This window comes from Alosa sapidissima, chromosome 17 (assembly GCF_018492685.1).
Source record: "Alosa sapidissima isolate fAloSap1 chromosome 17, fAloSap1.pri, whole genome shotgun sequence".
NCBI lineage: Eukaryota > Metazoa > Chordata > Actinopteri > Clupeiformes > Clupeidae > Alosa > Alosa sapidissima.
The window spans coordinates 2,298,275-2,312,500 of record NC_055973.1 but is presented as its reverse complement, the minus strand read 5'-3'; the positions used below and the strand labels follow the sequence as shown (position 1 = coordinate 2,312,500).

At 47.6% G+C, this 14,226-nt stretch overlaps 1 protein-coding gene and 1 long non-coding RNA gene across 2 annotated transcripts in view; both read left to right on the top strand.

The window, feature by feature from the left end:
• The window catches only part of LOC121688473, an 18,892-nt gene extending 15,937 nt beyond the window's left edge, over positions 1-2,955 (top strand). Inside the window, exon 2 of the long non-coding RNA XR_006024593.1 lies at positions 1,986-2,955. This is a non-coding gene — a long non-coding RNA (uncharacterized LOC121688473). The remainder of the gene's footprint in view (positions 1-1,985) is intronic.
• The window catches only part of eef1e1 (eukaryotic translation elongation factor 1 epsilon 1), a 7,648-nt gene extending 4,693 nt beyond the window's left edge, over positions 1-2,955 (top strand). The window contains exons 3-4 of the mRNA XM_042068082.1: positions 1-9; positions 981-2,955. The exon at positions 1-9 is cut by the window's left edge and continues 87 nt beyond it. Of these exons, the coding sequence (XP_041924016.1) occupies positions 1-9; positions 981-1,124 (153 nt within the window). The 3' untranslated portion in view covers positions 1,125-2,955. The remainder of the gene's footprint in view (positions 10-980) is intronic.
• Positions 2,956-14,226: the final 11,271 nt, after the last annotated feature.

Genomic DNA, 14,226 nt, shown 5'->3' with positions numbered 1-14,226 from the left:
CCCGTCATCGTAAGTAGCAGCTCTGTAATTATTCCTGACTTCAATCATATTAGAAGTAAAAGGCAGTTTGTCAACGCTCGGCTTGCAATTGAAGAGTCATATGGTTAAAGGGCATGAGCAGGCAACTTGACACAAGATGCAGTGATGTCTTCAGCCCAGGAAGGGGGCCAAGGAAGTTTTTTGGGCCCTAAGGGGGTTGAACTCGTCGTCAGAAAAGTGTCTCTTCTTTGTGTGTGTGTGTGTGATCCGTCGGGGTGATGGTGGTGGTGGGTGGATCACATGTTCATAAATGTCAGCTGGTGTGGCGGCAATGGAACGTTGCCACCAGCCACGAGGCACAAGAGAGTCAGATTTGTTTTTAATCACAGTCGTTAACCTCGCAACGAGGGTCGCCCAGGCACACGGCAGCTCCCGCTCCTGCTCCGCAAGCTCGGGCGTGTGACTCCCCCTCTCCGACTCTCCTCCACCACCACCGCACTCCTACCTGAACACGTTTTTTCAAAAGATGCCAAATGGCACTCCTTACCTCCAGCACCCTTTTCATTCGAGTATTCGCCGTGGTCTTTAACATTCTATTATCCCCTGCAGTTATCGGGCTCAGTTCCACAACTTTTTTTCCTCAGATGTGAGAAATGGCTCTCTGAAAGAGCAGGAATTTTGTAATTTAGCATTTTCAGTCAGTCACTTTGGGGAGAAAAAAAAAACATCCAATAACCTATTTTCACAAATTGAACTAATTTGTTCTCTCTCACTTGGTGGCTGTGTTTCTTGCTGCGTACCTCATCTTCTTTATAACCTTGCAGCTGCCTTTCATTCCACTCGCAGTCTTACCTAAGTTAGTTCAATGCAAAGTAGCCTTATTTGCAAAACTGTTCATTGGCAGTTTAGTGTTGCCAAAACAGAGTATTATAATAAAATTCTCTCTCTCTCTCTCTCTCTCTCTCTCTCTCTCTCTCTCTCTCTCTCTCTCTCTCTCTCAGATGGACTTAGCTGTAATGGACAAGGAGAAGTACCTGAACGTGACCCGATGGTTCGACCACATGCAGCACTACCCCGGCGTCCGGCACCACCTGCCCCCTGTAGTGGTCTTGAGGAACAGAGTCTACACCAGCGGCCACCACTGACCTCTTCCACCCCTTTCCTCCACACACACACGCACCCCCGACCACCTCCACCCTCTACACACGCCCCCATCGTCCAAAGCAAAACAGGTGGGCATCATGGACGGGGCCACTATGTGGTTGAAGGGGCCGGGTGACGATTTGGCTGCTGACTGGCTTTGTGGAGGGGGGTATCTGAAGGCAAATTCCATCCTAATCTGCTTAGCGTCCCCAACTTAATTATCGGGGTCTGCCTCCCCAAGGGTAGAGGAAGAAGGCAAGCTAGTACGCAATAGTGTTCTCCAACCTGGTGCTCTTGTGTTTAGTTCCTATGTCATAGTGTTGTTTGTTTTTATCATTGGAATCCATGGTTTTTGTGTTAACTTATGTTTGCAAGGATGGCTATAAGGCTGTTAGGATGCCACTACACAAGGGACTGCTAGGAATAACAATGGCTATTAGATGTATTAAGGTTTGTCTACATTTGAGCCAGATGTGAAAAGAGGAAAACTGGTCCACAATGGGAACAAATTGCCTCTTGTTTTTTTTTCTCCTTTGTTCATCTTCCAAGTCAAATTTGACAGTTTAGCTTTCTCTGTTACAACTGAACAGCCAGGCAATCTTGGCCACACACACACACACACACACACGCCATGACACACATATCCCACTACATCTGCATCTATGAAGCCTCATACATTTCAGCCTCTCTCATGCCTTTACCCCACTCCCTATCTGTCTCCATTTCAGTCCCCCCATCTTTCTTTCTCTCACTCACCCACTCTTCTCCCTCTCTCTCTCTCTCTCTCTCTCTCTCTCTCTCTCTCTCTCTCTCTCTCTCTCTCTCTCTCTTTCTCCCTCTCCCACCATCCCTTTCCCTCCTAGTCTCCCACCACTCGTGTGGGCAGTAGCCTGTAGTTCAGATCAGTCGCTTCGGCTCGACTTGGCCTGTGTTTATGCTGAGGGCCAGAGGCCAGCCTGCAGCACCAGCTGTGGTTGAGGAACAAACGAGAGACAGAGCGAGGGAGAGATGGAGCAGATAGCTATTGCTGCTGCAGTTGCTACAGTACATCCACTGGGTTGCTGCGGGTAACGTCCACGCATCGTGTGTCATTTCATTTTACCCACGTCCCCCCTGGCCGCACCGTGGGCTGGGAAATCCGCCAGTGACACAACAAGCCCTGGCGCAGACGCGCTTTCCTCTCTCTGAAAACAATGGCCTCGCTCGGCTGCAAGGTTTTTTTTTTTTTCGTTTTTTTGTTCAGTGTCGGAAAGGCTGCGAGCGTCTGCTCCCGATGGCTGAGCTGAACTTCGCTTGAAATGCTCTGGAGTTCATAAGGCCAGCTGTCGTGCAGATAACCAGTGCAATCCATTCTTTAGGCTAGACAATGTGAAATGAGCAACCAGGGCTCCAGCCATGAAGTCATGAATAATGTAACAATGTTTCACTTGTTTGTGATCTATATTTTTGGTATGGGTTAGACATATTCCTTGTTGCAATATGAATCCGTGGTACGCTGCAGTACAGCTAGCGTTGTCATTGTGTAGGATTGTAGGCTACATGCCTTTCGTGCAGCACATGGCCAATAAGGTTCTGAGTCGGTCTGTCCCCTTTCGTTTGCAGTGGAAAATCCTTGTGTAATGAAAGTTGGTCATATTGCATATTTGCCTATCTGCAATGCATTACGCTGATAAAAACTCTTCTCTGCCTCCTCTGATCTTTTATTGTGTTTCCCCTACCCCTTAAGCCTTCTTTATGAAATGTCTGCTGCTTTAAAGCTGAGGTTTGTGTGATTTAACGTCAACAGAACTTGTCGTCCTGTGCCAATGAATAAAAAGGGAAAACACAAAGCCATTAAGTGCAGTCTTACGAGTCGTCTTTCTTTTTTTCATTTTTTTTTTTTGAACCCCACCCCACACACACACACACACTCCCTCATTTCTGTGTGTCCGGCTGCAATCAGTAACAAATCCCTTTCTGCTGTAGAATGCAAAGAATCTGGCTTTTGACATGTGCTGCGTTTCCACTGCGAGTCCGTTTGCTTCGAACAAAGAGGTGTGTATGAGAAAGAAGTGTAAACTCTGAAGGGGAAAACAAATCTCACTGTCATTGGAACAAACCTTGTGACTAGATAAGGGGAAGTCCACAGAAGCTTGTCTGTTTCCCATGTTTATTTTTGGCCTCATTAGATGTAATTGGTGGCCAATATAAGAGAAGCTTGACACAGTGGGGTGTGATGGCCCACAAAGATGTTTGAGAGATTTAGGAGTTTGACATTCCGTTGACCTTCTCGTGAGGCTTTTGACTTTGGTGCTTAATTATGACATTTGGCAAACTTTTTTTTGTCTTGCTTGAATAGAGAGAAGTGAAGAGTGACTCTTAATCTATAGCATACATTTCAAATATTTCCAAGTGCTGACTTTCGCCTGCCACTGTGTCAAAATGTCACGGTCAAAAAGGTCCTCCCAACTTGCGGTTGTTAGATGATCAAACTGCAGATGGAGGAGTGAAGTTGGGAAGAAGGCCTCAGCAGGGGTGGTTCTGAAAGCCCAATTAGCGCGGCCTCCTCCCCACTCCTGCGAAGGCGGAGCTGCACCTCCCAGCTGGGGAGCGCCACCACACCGGGCCACCAAGCTCGAGCCTTGCGCTCCTAATCCCCCTGGCAACCGAGGCACGGTTAATTTGCCGGACCCCCTGGTCTCCTGGAGGTTAGGAGTCAAATGGCTGCGGGTGTCGGCAGGGTTCTAACAGTGCCCCTGTGAGTCCCATTTACTTAGCGTGTGACAAGACCCCAGCTAGCACCTAGCGTCGTCCCACAGTGCCTCAGGGTATTCTGGGAAAAGAGATGTGGCAGGGGTCAGGACAGCCACCAAGCCAGAGGCACTCTAGCATCTGGATGCTGACACCTCAGTGCTGTCTTACCTACAGAGAGCCAAGCAGCTCCAGAAGTTGCACAGTGATTTCTAGCTTAGGCCCCGATTCTGAGTGTCCCAGCGGAGCTAACTTAGTGCACACAAAAAGTTAGCGTGCCTCCTCAAGGGGGGAATCTGTAGGCTTTTTAACATCACAGCCGCTGCCCCGTCATTGCGTTAAGAGGCAAAATCCTTCTGTATTTACATCATGTCGCCGTAACGTGTTTGTCAGGCCAGCACCAACTGTTCGTTATGTCTCGTTAACAAGATAAAGAGATGAGCGTTAGGGGGGAGAGGAGAGGGGGGTAAGAAAGAAAGTCATGAGACATGGCTATGGCAAAAACAAGCACGCCCTGATTGATTCAATGAAACAATCAACACTGCATGAGGCACATTAGCACAGAGTAAGCGGTTTTGACAGCCCCCTTGTTATCATCCGCTGAAAGACAGTGACAGTTCTACCATGCGCCCATAAAGATGGCATCTGATTGTCTATTGGAATTACATGACAGCTTGGGCAAGAAAAAAAAGGGGAGGGGGTGGTGGGGGTCTCTTGTCGTAAGCAGCTCTCAACATAGTCATTGACTCAGGCTTCCTGTGCTGAGAGGCAACGTTTGTGTTTGTTCCATTTTGAAGTTTTTAAAAACATATAGTCATTGATGAAGATGATGTATTACTAAAGTTGATTCATTAGATTCATTAGGAGACAAATGCGGTTGTTCAGTCAGTTTTCCCACTGTGGTTGCAGACACCATTACAGAACAGAGGAATTTGGAGGGAAAACAAAGTCATGAAAGTGCTGCCAATCACCCTTAGTGAGGTAAACCCATTGTGAGTACACAGTGGCTCAACAGAAGTAGTCTAGCCTTTTATCTCTGATTTGCTCACTTTTTTCTTTCACCTTGATGCAAGTAGAGCCATGTCTTGTTGAGTCCTTGTTGTCTTGGGAGACCAGGTGTGTGAGTGTGTGGGGGAGTGTGTGGTTTGGGAGTCTTGGAGATGCACTCGCTCACTTCATCAATCACAGAAGGGGCGGTTGATTCCGCAAAAGGTGGTAAAGTACATGTGTGTGACCCGAGGCACCGGGAGAACGCACCTTAACTCTGGCACGGATGACAGACTGTTCCAGAATTAGCCTCGCTTCGCCTCGATGGAACCTGCCTCAGCTGCACCAAGGCAGCTTCTGTCCTTGGTCAGATGTTCTATGTGTGTGAGAGTGAGTGTGTGTGTGTGTGTGTGTGTGAGCCTGTGCACCATGTGTGTGTTCAGGCATTTATTCAAGGGGCTGTTGATGTGGCTGGAGGGCACCAAGGTTGAGGGTGAGGTCTGTGGACATGCTATGGGAACAACCATCCTTATTTAGCCCTTACGAACCAAGTAATTACGCTGTAAAGACTATAAGTGACCGGCTTTCTCTAATCAGAAAATTATTATTCTCTCAAGTGTAATTTTATTACCTAGGGTTAGGCCTAGATATCAAATCTACAGAATGCCTTCCTCATATCCACATCAACAATCTGCACGGTATCGCTCATTAGGTTTGATGCATCAGCTATAAATATCACTACAACACATTTATTACTACTCTTAAAGCAGCTTAATCAGGCAGGCTCACACAACAAATAGTGTTGGTTTCAATGTAACATGCACCCAGCGTACAAGTAGGTAGCGATCTCTACTCGTCCACACAGGGGCATTCCACAGTCACCCCCATGCCCCACAGGTTTGCCATGGAACTTTAATGTGCCCTCCTGCCTTAATGCCTTCTGATGGGGAGTCTTGAGGGCTGCTCGGGGCCCGGTGTGAAGTGATACTAAAAGTAATTGCAACTGAAATCCCATGACAAAGACGATACTTTTAAAAAGCAGTCTTCAGGGCTCCACAGGGCAATCGGCTGATAGAATGGCATTGTGCCTGCAGTTGTATTCCTGGGTTTGTGTTTTAGTGTTGGAGGGGGGGGGGGGGCAGGGATGATGGGGAGGGGGTTGCGGTTTAGGGGCTAAGAGGCGGTCAGTGCCCTCAGCAACCCTGTAATGACCACCAGCACGAATAAAGTGTCTCATTATCATTGCCCACCAACTCATCTGCATATGTGTCACCCAACGACGTTTTGAATTTTTAATCATGTCGTTGTCGTGCTCGAGAACGCTGGCTTTAATTTGGCCTGACTAATTTATTTAAACCTGGAGTGAAATTAAGGTTTCACGTGCAGGACCGTTTTGTCTGCCATCTCATCACGTTTGCACTAACGAGAGACTAAACGCTGTGACACACGTTTGACAGAGGAACGTGAGCTGAGGCTTAACATCACGCACGGCTACAGAGCAGGCTCACAGCTGACCTCTCTGCCTTGTGTTCTAATCTGGCAAGGTAACAGCGCTGGACATAAATATTCCAACCACTGGAAATATATTTGAAGGCCTTCTCACCACAAACAGATAAAAAGACTGTTTAGACCATTTATACCAAACATTTGAAAAAGCACACAACAGCATGAGCACTGATGGTCATTTAGATTCAATTAGATATCCCCATTCAAGTTTTCTATAAAATAAGTCAAATAAGTTTTCTATTTGTATTATGTTATAATATTTGTGGTGATGTAAACTGTTTAACCATCCCTGTCAAATTACCTGTGTAATATACCCTACAACCGCCAAAGCTCTGCTACAGACGCTGATTCATCATCTCCTTTCCCTACATCTCCTGAAGAGAAAACACAGAAAGCAAAGACAGTGGCATAGATGAGCAGTACCAACCCCATCTTCACACACACATTCACTCACACATACACACACACACACACACACACACACACACTCACACTCTCTCTCTTTCTCTCTCTCACACACACACACACACACAGGGCCTGCTGGCGTAGGGGGCACTAACCGGGAGACTTGAGGGCTGCCAGTCGGTGTGTCACTAATGATTTAACCTTGACAGGGCGCGGTGATGAACCAGAAAGTGCACCTTTTACTCCTCAGTGGCTCAGTGAACGCCAGAGAGAGAGAGAGAGAGTGAAGGTCCCGCAGGCAGCCTTGTGTGGCGGGCGGGCAGGCGGGCGGGCAGGCAGGCGGGCTTCACCGATGACTGGCTCCGTACTGGACTGAGGGCATAGAGCTGCTGGAGACACCGTCGCCCTGACGATGCTCACGTCTCCCCCTCTGCACACACACACACACACATACTTACAGATACTTACACACACACACATACTTACAGACACTCACAGGCTGTAACACACACACACACACACACTCCTACACACCACACAAATGTATTGCAGTCGAAAGTCAGAGAGTTAGGCATACACACCGACACATCTCAAAAACACACACACAAACACACAAGCTTACATGACTGTCTGCTGTGTACACCCTGGCTCAATAGAGTGCTTATGGGGGTGTTGAGGAGAGAGAGAAAGGGGTCTGGGGGTAGGGGTGGATGTGTGTGTGTGTGTCTGTGTGTGTGTGGGAGAGCTTGAAGAGCTTGCCAGCTGGGGTCCAAGGCCGCTGTACCCCAGCATAACCCCCCACCCCCACCTCCTCCTAACAGCGCTATCCGTGTCTCCATTGGCACCATCTTATTGCAAGTTGCAAGTCTTATTGTTGTTGATGTTGTTATTTTCTAGGTCAGAGGTCATCAGCGGCCTCCCAAATGCTGTTTGTCTGTTTGTCTTCATAACACATGTGCATGTAGTCAGATTTAATTTGATAGCTAGCACATAGTTAACTTTGTGAAGCAAAATTAAAAACAGTTTATCTTTATTTCTTGATCTTTACAGTGTATTTATTTAAACGTGTGTAATAGGTCTTACATAATATTTCACAGAATGACATTATTCCGCATCTTTCCACTCACCTGCTTTATTGTATGGTAAGAGTGAATGTGAAAGCACCCATGGAGAAAGGAAGCCCAAAATACAGCATGATAAGGGACATCTGCCATATTGATTAGCATGAGTTCTATCAAATTGATTATGTCTGTCCGAGGATACAGCAATGCTGCTCTGTGCTCCGCAACTGGATCTACAAGGTGTTTCTCTCGATCATGATTCAAAGAGGGCATTGTTAGTAGTTAGGGGATAGTCTTCACGCAACAAGTTCCTTTAAGGGACCCTGGATGGGTGTCAACTCTGTGCTCATCAGTGCCAATAATTATGTCAAATTAGGAAGTGACATTCTGAGATTGCCCTCTTTAGCTTTAATCCCTTAGAGTCATGACACTCAAGGCCGTTTGTTTTAGATTGAGCCAGTGGGGGAATTATGGGAGTTGTGAATTGGATCGGGGGGTTTTTGGGGGAAAGAAAGCTCCTCTTTCAGGCTAAACTTAGTCCCACATGACTCACAGCTGATCAGAGCGTTCTTTGAAAAACATACATCGTTGTGGCCCGCGTGAAATTGACATTTGCACTCAAGAGGGGCAGGGTGGAGGGAGGGGGGCGGGGGGGTAAAGACAAAGTTGGGGCATTGTGCCCAGACCAGGGTGTGTGGAGTGGAGTGTGTGTGTGATATGCTTATCTCACGGTACACCCACACTTCTCCTTTACCCTTACCCCCTTCGATCTCCACACTCATTATGTGTTCTCTGCTGATCAGCCCAGTCCCAAACCACACACACACACACACACACACACACACACACACACAAACACATACACACACACACACACACACACACACACACACACACACACACACACACACACACATTCTGCCTTTGAACTAAGAGGCTTCAGGCTGTCCGTGCCAAAGGCGCCGGATTGGTGTGTTATCAAAGCACTCATTGATGGCCCAGCGATGGATGGTGATGTTGGTGTGTGTGTGTGCGGGGGGGGGGGGGGGGGGGGCGTTATCTCAGTAGGATACTGCGCCCGGTCTGGCCCTCCACAAAGGTCCCTGTGTCTCGTCTCCCCATCTGTCCTCAGCTGTTCAACCAACACGACTCAGCACGCTCTCCAAGCCCATCAGTTTAGCAAACGTCTTGTGTTCTTATTGGCTCTTTCTTTGTCCGCGTTTATGACTCCCCTTGTGACCAGTTGTGCTGTGACAACTGTATCTGTCACATTTCTTCCCACCCTGTGTACATGGGACACACATGTGATGACACGTTAATGAAAGGAGGGGAGATTTTTTTCTTTTTTTCAAGTGCCACTGGTGTTAACAGAGTGTGTTATTTGTCGTAATGCCATTACATGGCGTGTTACTGCATGGATAACTAGATGACATGGGTCCTTAGGGAGAGGAAGTTGGGCAGGTGGATAAGAGGGCCTAAATAGAGTATCGCAAATGGCCAAAAGCATCACAGTCGGCAGTGTTCTATCACTTCAAAACTATTCATTTCATTTTATAAGCGAGCAAACTTCAGATTTGCTCTGGTGTAAGTGTGCGATAATTAATCCTGGCAGTAATTTTTCCTTCTCATTTTTTTCTCCTCTCATTCGGGAAATGATAAGCCACTTCTTTGGTGCTGGAGGTGGGTGCTTCGGTTTTTTTTTTCCTGGGCTAAGTGTGAGAATGGCCTAAAAACCTCTCGCCTCCCGCCACATTCATGATATCGCTCTTTGCCTCCTTTCATAAAAATTGTCAGCGTGAAGGAAGGGCCGGGTGAAATTTAGTCCAAGACAGTTGGAGATGACCCTGCAGGGACACACGGTGTGGAAGGGGAGGACGGTGGGCCCCGGGTCCACTCAGTGACACCTCTCCTCCCAGCCAAGAGGATGAGTGACTGGGGCCTCCGCGCCGGGGTCTGTTCTCACACACACTCTCTCTCTCTCACACACACACACACACACACACTTACACTTTACACTCACATACACACACTCACACACACACACTTACACTTTACACTCACACACACACACTCACACACTTACACTTTACACTTACACACACACACACTCTCTCTCACACACACACACTCTCTCTCTCACACACACACACACACACTTACACTTTACACTCACATACACACACTCACACACACACACTTACACTTTACACTCACACACACACACACTCTCTCTCTCACACACACACACACACTTACACTTTACACTCACATACACACACTTACACTTTACACTCACATACACACACACACACACACACACACACACAGCTACCTACACTGCTACCTCAGGAAAGGTGTTTAAAGATACACACACTTACACACACAGACTCAGCACATTCATACTATCTGCCAGATTCATACATTGCTTGGGGCTGTCACACTCACAGACATATGCACACATACGCATGCCATGTGTGGACACTGCTCTTTGTCTCTCAGGCAAGAAGCTCTCGGGCTGACAACAGTGTGTGTGTGTACGGCATCACCAACCTGGCTGACCAAGGAGCTCACTTCCTGCCAAAAAGGCATGTGTGTGTCAGACAGTGTGTGTGTGTGTGTGTGTGTGTGTGTGTGTGTGTGTGTCACCACAGCACTGTAGCTGAAATGAAGCACTGAATGAAAGAGCAACAACCCCCACCTCTCCCTCTCCCTCTCTTTTTCCTCTGTTACTCTCTCTCTGTCTTTCTCTCTTTCTCTTTCTCTCTATCTCTCTCTTTTCCTCATATCTCCCCCCCCCCCCCCCCCCCCCCTCTCTCTCTCTCTCTCTCTCTCTGTCTCTCTCGTCCATGCTGACGCCGAGAGGAGTCCGGCGACAGCGTCACCCCTGGAGGAGCCCCCTGTCTGTGCCCACTCCCCTCCGACAGCTCCAGCTCCGGACCACGGCGCTAAACTCCCTGTCAGGTCCCATCTGAGGGGCATGCGGGCACTGCGACGGCCCCGCGCCGGGCACCGGGAGGGGGTTGTGTCAGAGGAGGGGACAGGGGGGACCCTCGGAGGAGGCGACACATCGGAGGAGTCCACGGGGACCCGCCAAGGCCTTCAGCCGCTGGAAACTCTCGGGATAAAGAAGTTCTGGCTGTGTTAGAGCAGCACATGGCTGAAAGGAGCTCACACACACATGCACACACACAGATACACATACACTAAAAACAGAAACATACATACATACAGACTTACTGTACAGATACCATAAAATGCTACACATGCTGTCCATGAAAATTCGTAAGCCGATGCAGGCTGAAATAATACTGAAACAGACGTACTAAATTGTATGTATCTATATATCAGTAAAAAAAATGCATATATTAGATGCATTATATCATAAATATAAATAATAAATGACATAAAATGTATTTATTTAGATACATTTACATTTAATGTAAAGAAAACACACACATACAAATTCCAGTAGCAGCATTCTATGACATATTTGTGAGTGGCCATTTGTTTCAACTAGTTTCCACTAGTACTATAATGATTTTATTATTATCATTGTTATTAAAATTAGATTAAAATAGTTACTAGAAAACATTTAGAAACAAGTAATAGAAAAAAAAGAATGTTATCAAAAATATGGGCCGCTGTAGTATTTGAGCTATGGTCTCTTGTGCTGTATGTTCCCCATAGTATGCCCATAGTATCATTTCATACATATTTTACTCTTGACAAGATGAGGTTTTACTCCAGCAGAATTATGACACAAACAAGACACAAACAATGGAATACAAATGTCACACAACACTCTCCCAGGTTACTGCTCAACACTGGCATTATTTGTAAACTTGCCTCTGGCTTTGTGTACGTGTGTGTGTGTGTGTGTGTGTGTGTGTGTGTGTGTGTGTCTGACTCTCTGACTACATGTACAGGTATGTGTCTATGTCTCTCTATGTGTCTCTTCATGTGTGTTGCTTTAAATGTGTTTATCAACAATCACACCATGTATGCGATGCGTTCTCAGTTAATAATAGTGTATGCCTGTAGATAACGTATGTCGCACACGACTATCTTTGGGTGTGAACCTATATTTCACAGGACATCTGCGAGTGCTGTGTTGCCGTTTACAGGTTGTACTTGACAGGGGCTTGACTTCAGCTTTACCTCTCTATACCCCTTTCCCATGGTGCCTTGTTTTGTTTTGTTTCGTCTTGTTTTGTTTCATAGTGATTTTTTCTCCTCTTCCTCCCTCGTAACAGTGTGTTGGTATTTTTTTAAGGACAGGAAGCAAAGATGAATTAATAACATTTTATAATACTCCCTCTTTGCTACGAGGGGCCAAATCTTTTCAGCATTTCCAGTCTTGTGAGCTAATTTGACAGCTCATGGGGTGATGTGGATTCCACTTCATAGGGACAGGTACCCTAGGGCTAGCCAGCTGGATTGTGGATGCTTACAGATTTGGCTCTCGCTTCCTGCTGGGTGTCATCTGTCTCCTTGGTCTCGCGGTGGATAATTTTTTTTGTCCCCCCCTGACATCATGTGCCTGAGCAGTTCGTGCCTGCCAGGCCTTGTCTGTCCAGGTTGGCCATCAAACCCAGCCGGCGTGCGCCTAATCTGACGAGGCAGCGCTCCAAACATGGCCGCCCCCGGGCGCCCCCCCACCCCCACTCTCTATACACACACACACACACACACACACACACACACACATACACACACTCACCCCACCCCAGTCACTCCGCCAACCCCCCACCTCACCCCACTCCACACACATACATACACACACACACATATACACACACACACACATACACACACACATACACACTCTGTCCCACTACAGAAACCATGGCCCTGAGAACAAACTTCCACAAAGCATCAAGTAGGCTACCTCCTCTGCTCCTCTCTTCTTTCTGCGTCTCCTCTCCTGTGTGTTGAGATGAGTGGGAAAGAGGTGGAGGTGTGTGTGGATGTGTGCGTGAATGTATGTCAGTTTGTGACTGAGTGAGTGTTTATGTTTGTGTGTGTACAGTATATGCATAGGTGTGTGTGAGTGTAATGTGTGTGTGTGTCTGTGGTTGTATAGTGTTTCTTCATGCGTGTGTGTGTCTGTGTGTGTGTGTGTGTGTGTGTGTTGTGTGTGTGTGTGTGTGTGTGTGTGTGTGTGTGTGTGTTGTGTTGTGTTGTGTTGTGTGTGTGTGTGTGTGTGTGTGTGTGTGTGTGTGTGTGTGTGTGTGTGTGTGTGTGTGTGTGTGTGTGTGTGTGTGTGTGTGTGTAAATCAGGGGGCAGCTGAGCCAGGGGGACTTGTTTGGCTCACGCTAGAGAATGTCCTCTTCCTCTCCCACGGCTGTCACTCTGAGAGCCAACGCTGTGCAGGAGGTCTCCCTCAACAGGTCCCTCCATCTCATCTCTTTTCTCTTCTCCCTTTCTGTTCTTTCCTCCCTCTCTTCTCTCCCCTTCTCTTCCTTTTCTCTTTACCTCTCTCACGATTCCTCATCTCCTCTTCTATTCTGCCTCTCCCAATCTCTCTCTCTCTTTCTCTGTATCCTTTACTCTCCTCTCGTCTCCTGTCTGTTGTCGGCATCAGTTCAAACGCTCCCTCGGTCTGATTGTGTCCAGCCGACAGCAGTACTGAGAGGAATGACAGCACCGCGCCACACCCCACATGAGGACAGAGACCTCCCACACACACACACACACACACGTACACACACCTCCATACACACACACACACACACACACATACGCACACCTCCATACACACACACACACACACACCAAAACATTATCGGCTCCTCAAATTCTGGGGGGAGTGGGAGGGAGGTTGTGGAGTGTGTGTCGCTGTGAACGCTAATTGTAAACGACACAATTATTCTACCCAAGGAGCTTTTAAACATTGTGAGACATCGCTGTCAAGGTTGCGACAGCAGGAAGAAAAAAACAGGGATTTCCAGAAAAGCGCACACACACGCATGACAATGGTGATGATGACCACATATGTTGATTTTCAGCCAGTGAATGTTACCTTCTCTCTCTCTCTCTCTCTCTCTCTCTCTCTCTCTCTCTCTCTCTCTCTCTCTCTCTCTCTCTCTCTCTCTCTCTCTCTCTCCTGACATCTCTGTCTTTCCCTCCTGCCAGTGTGTAGGGGCCTGAGGTGAATGCCACTCCACCAAAGAGCCCAGTCAAAGCTCACTCTCTTCTCTCTCTCTCTCTCTCTCTCTCTCTCTCTCTCTCTCTCTCTCTCTCACACACACACACACACACACACAGGCAGGCACGCAGACCCCACACCGCGTGTGAGGAGAGAGCAGCGGTAGCCTCTGGCTCTCAGGGGAGGTAAAGTGGCGTCAGGGTGAGTGACCTGTTCTCTTGCCCAAGGAACAGATGCCCGCCTCACTGGCAGCCGAGGACCACAGA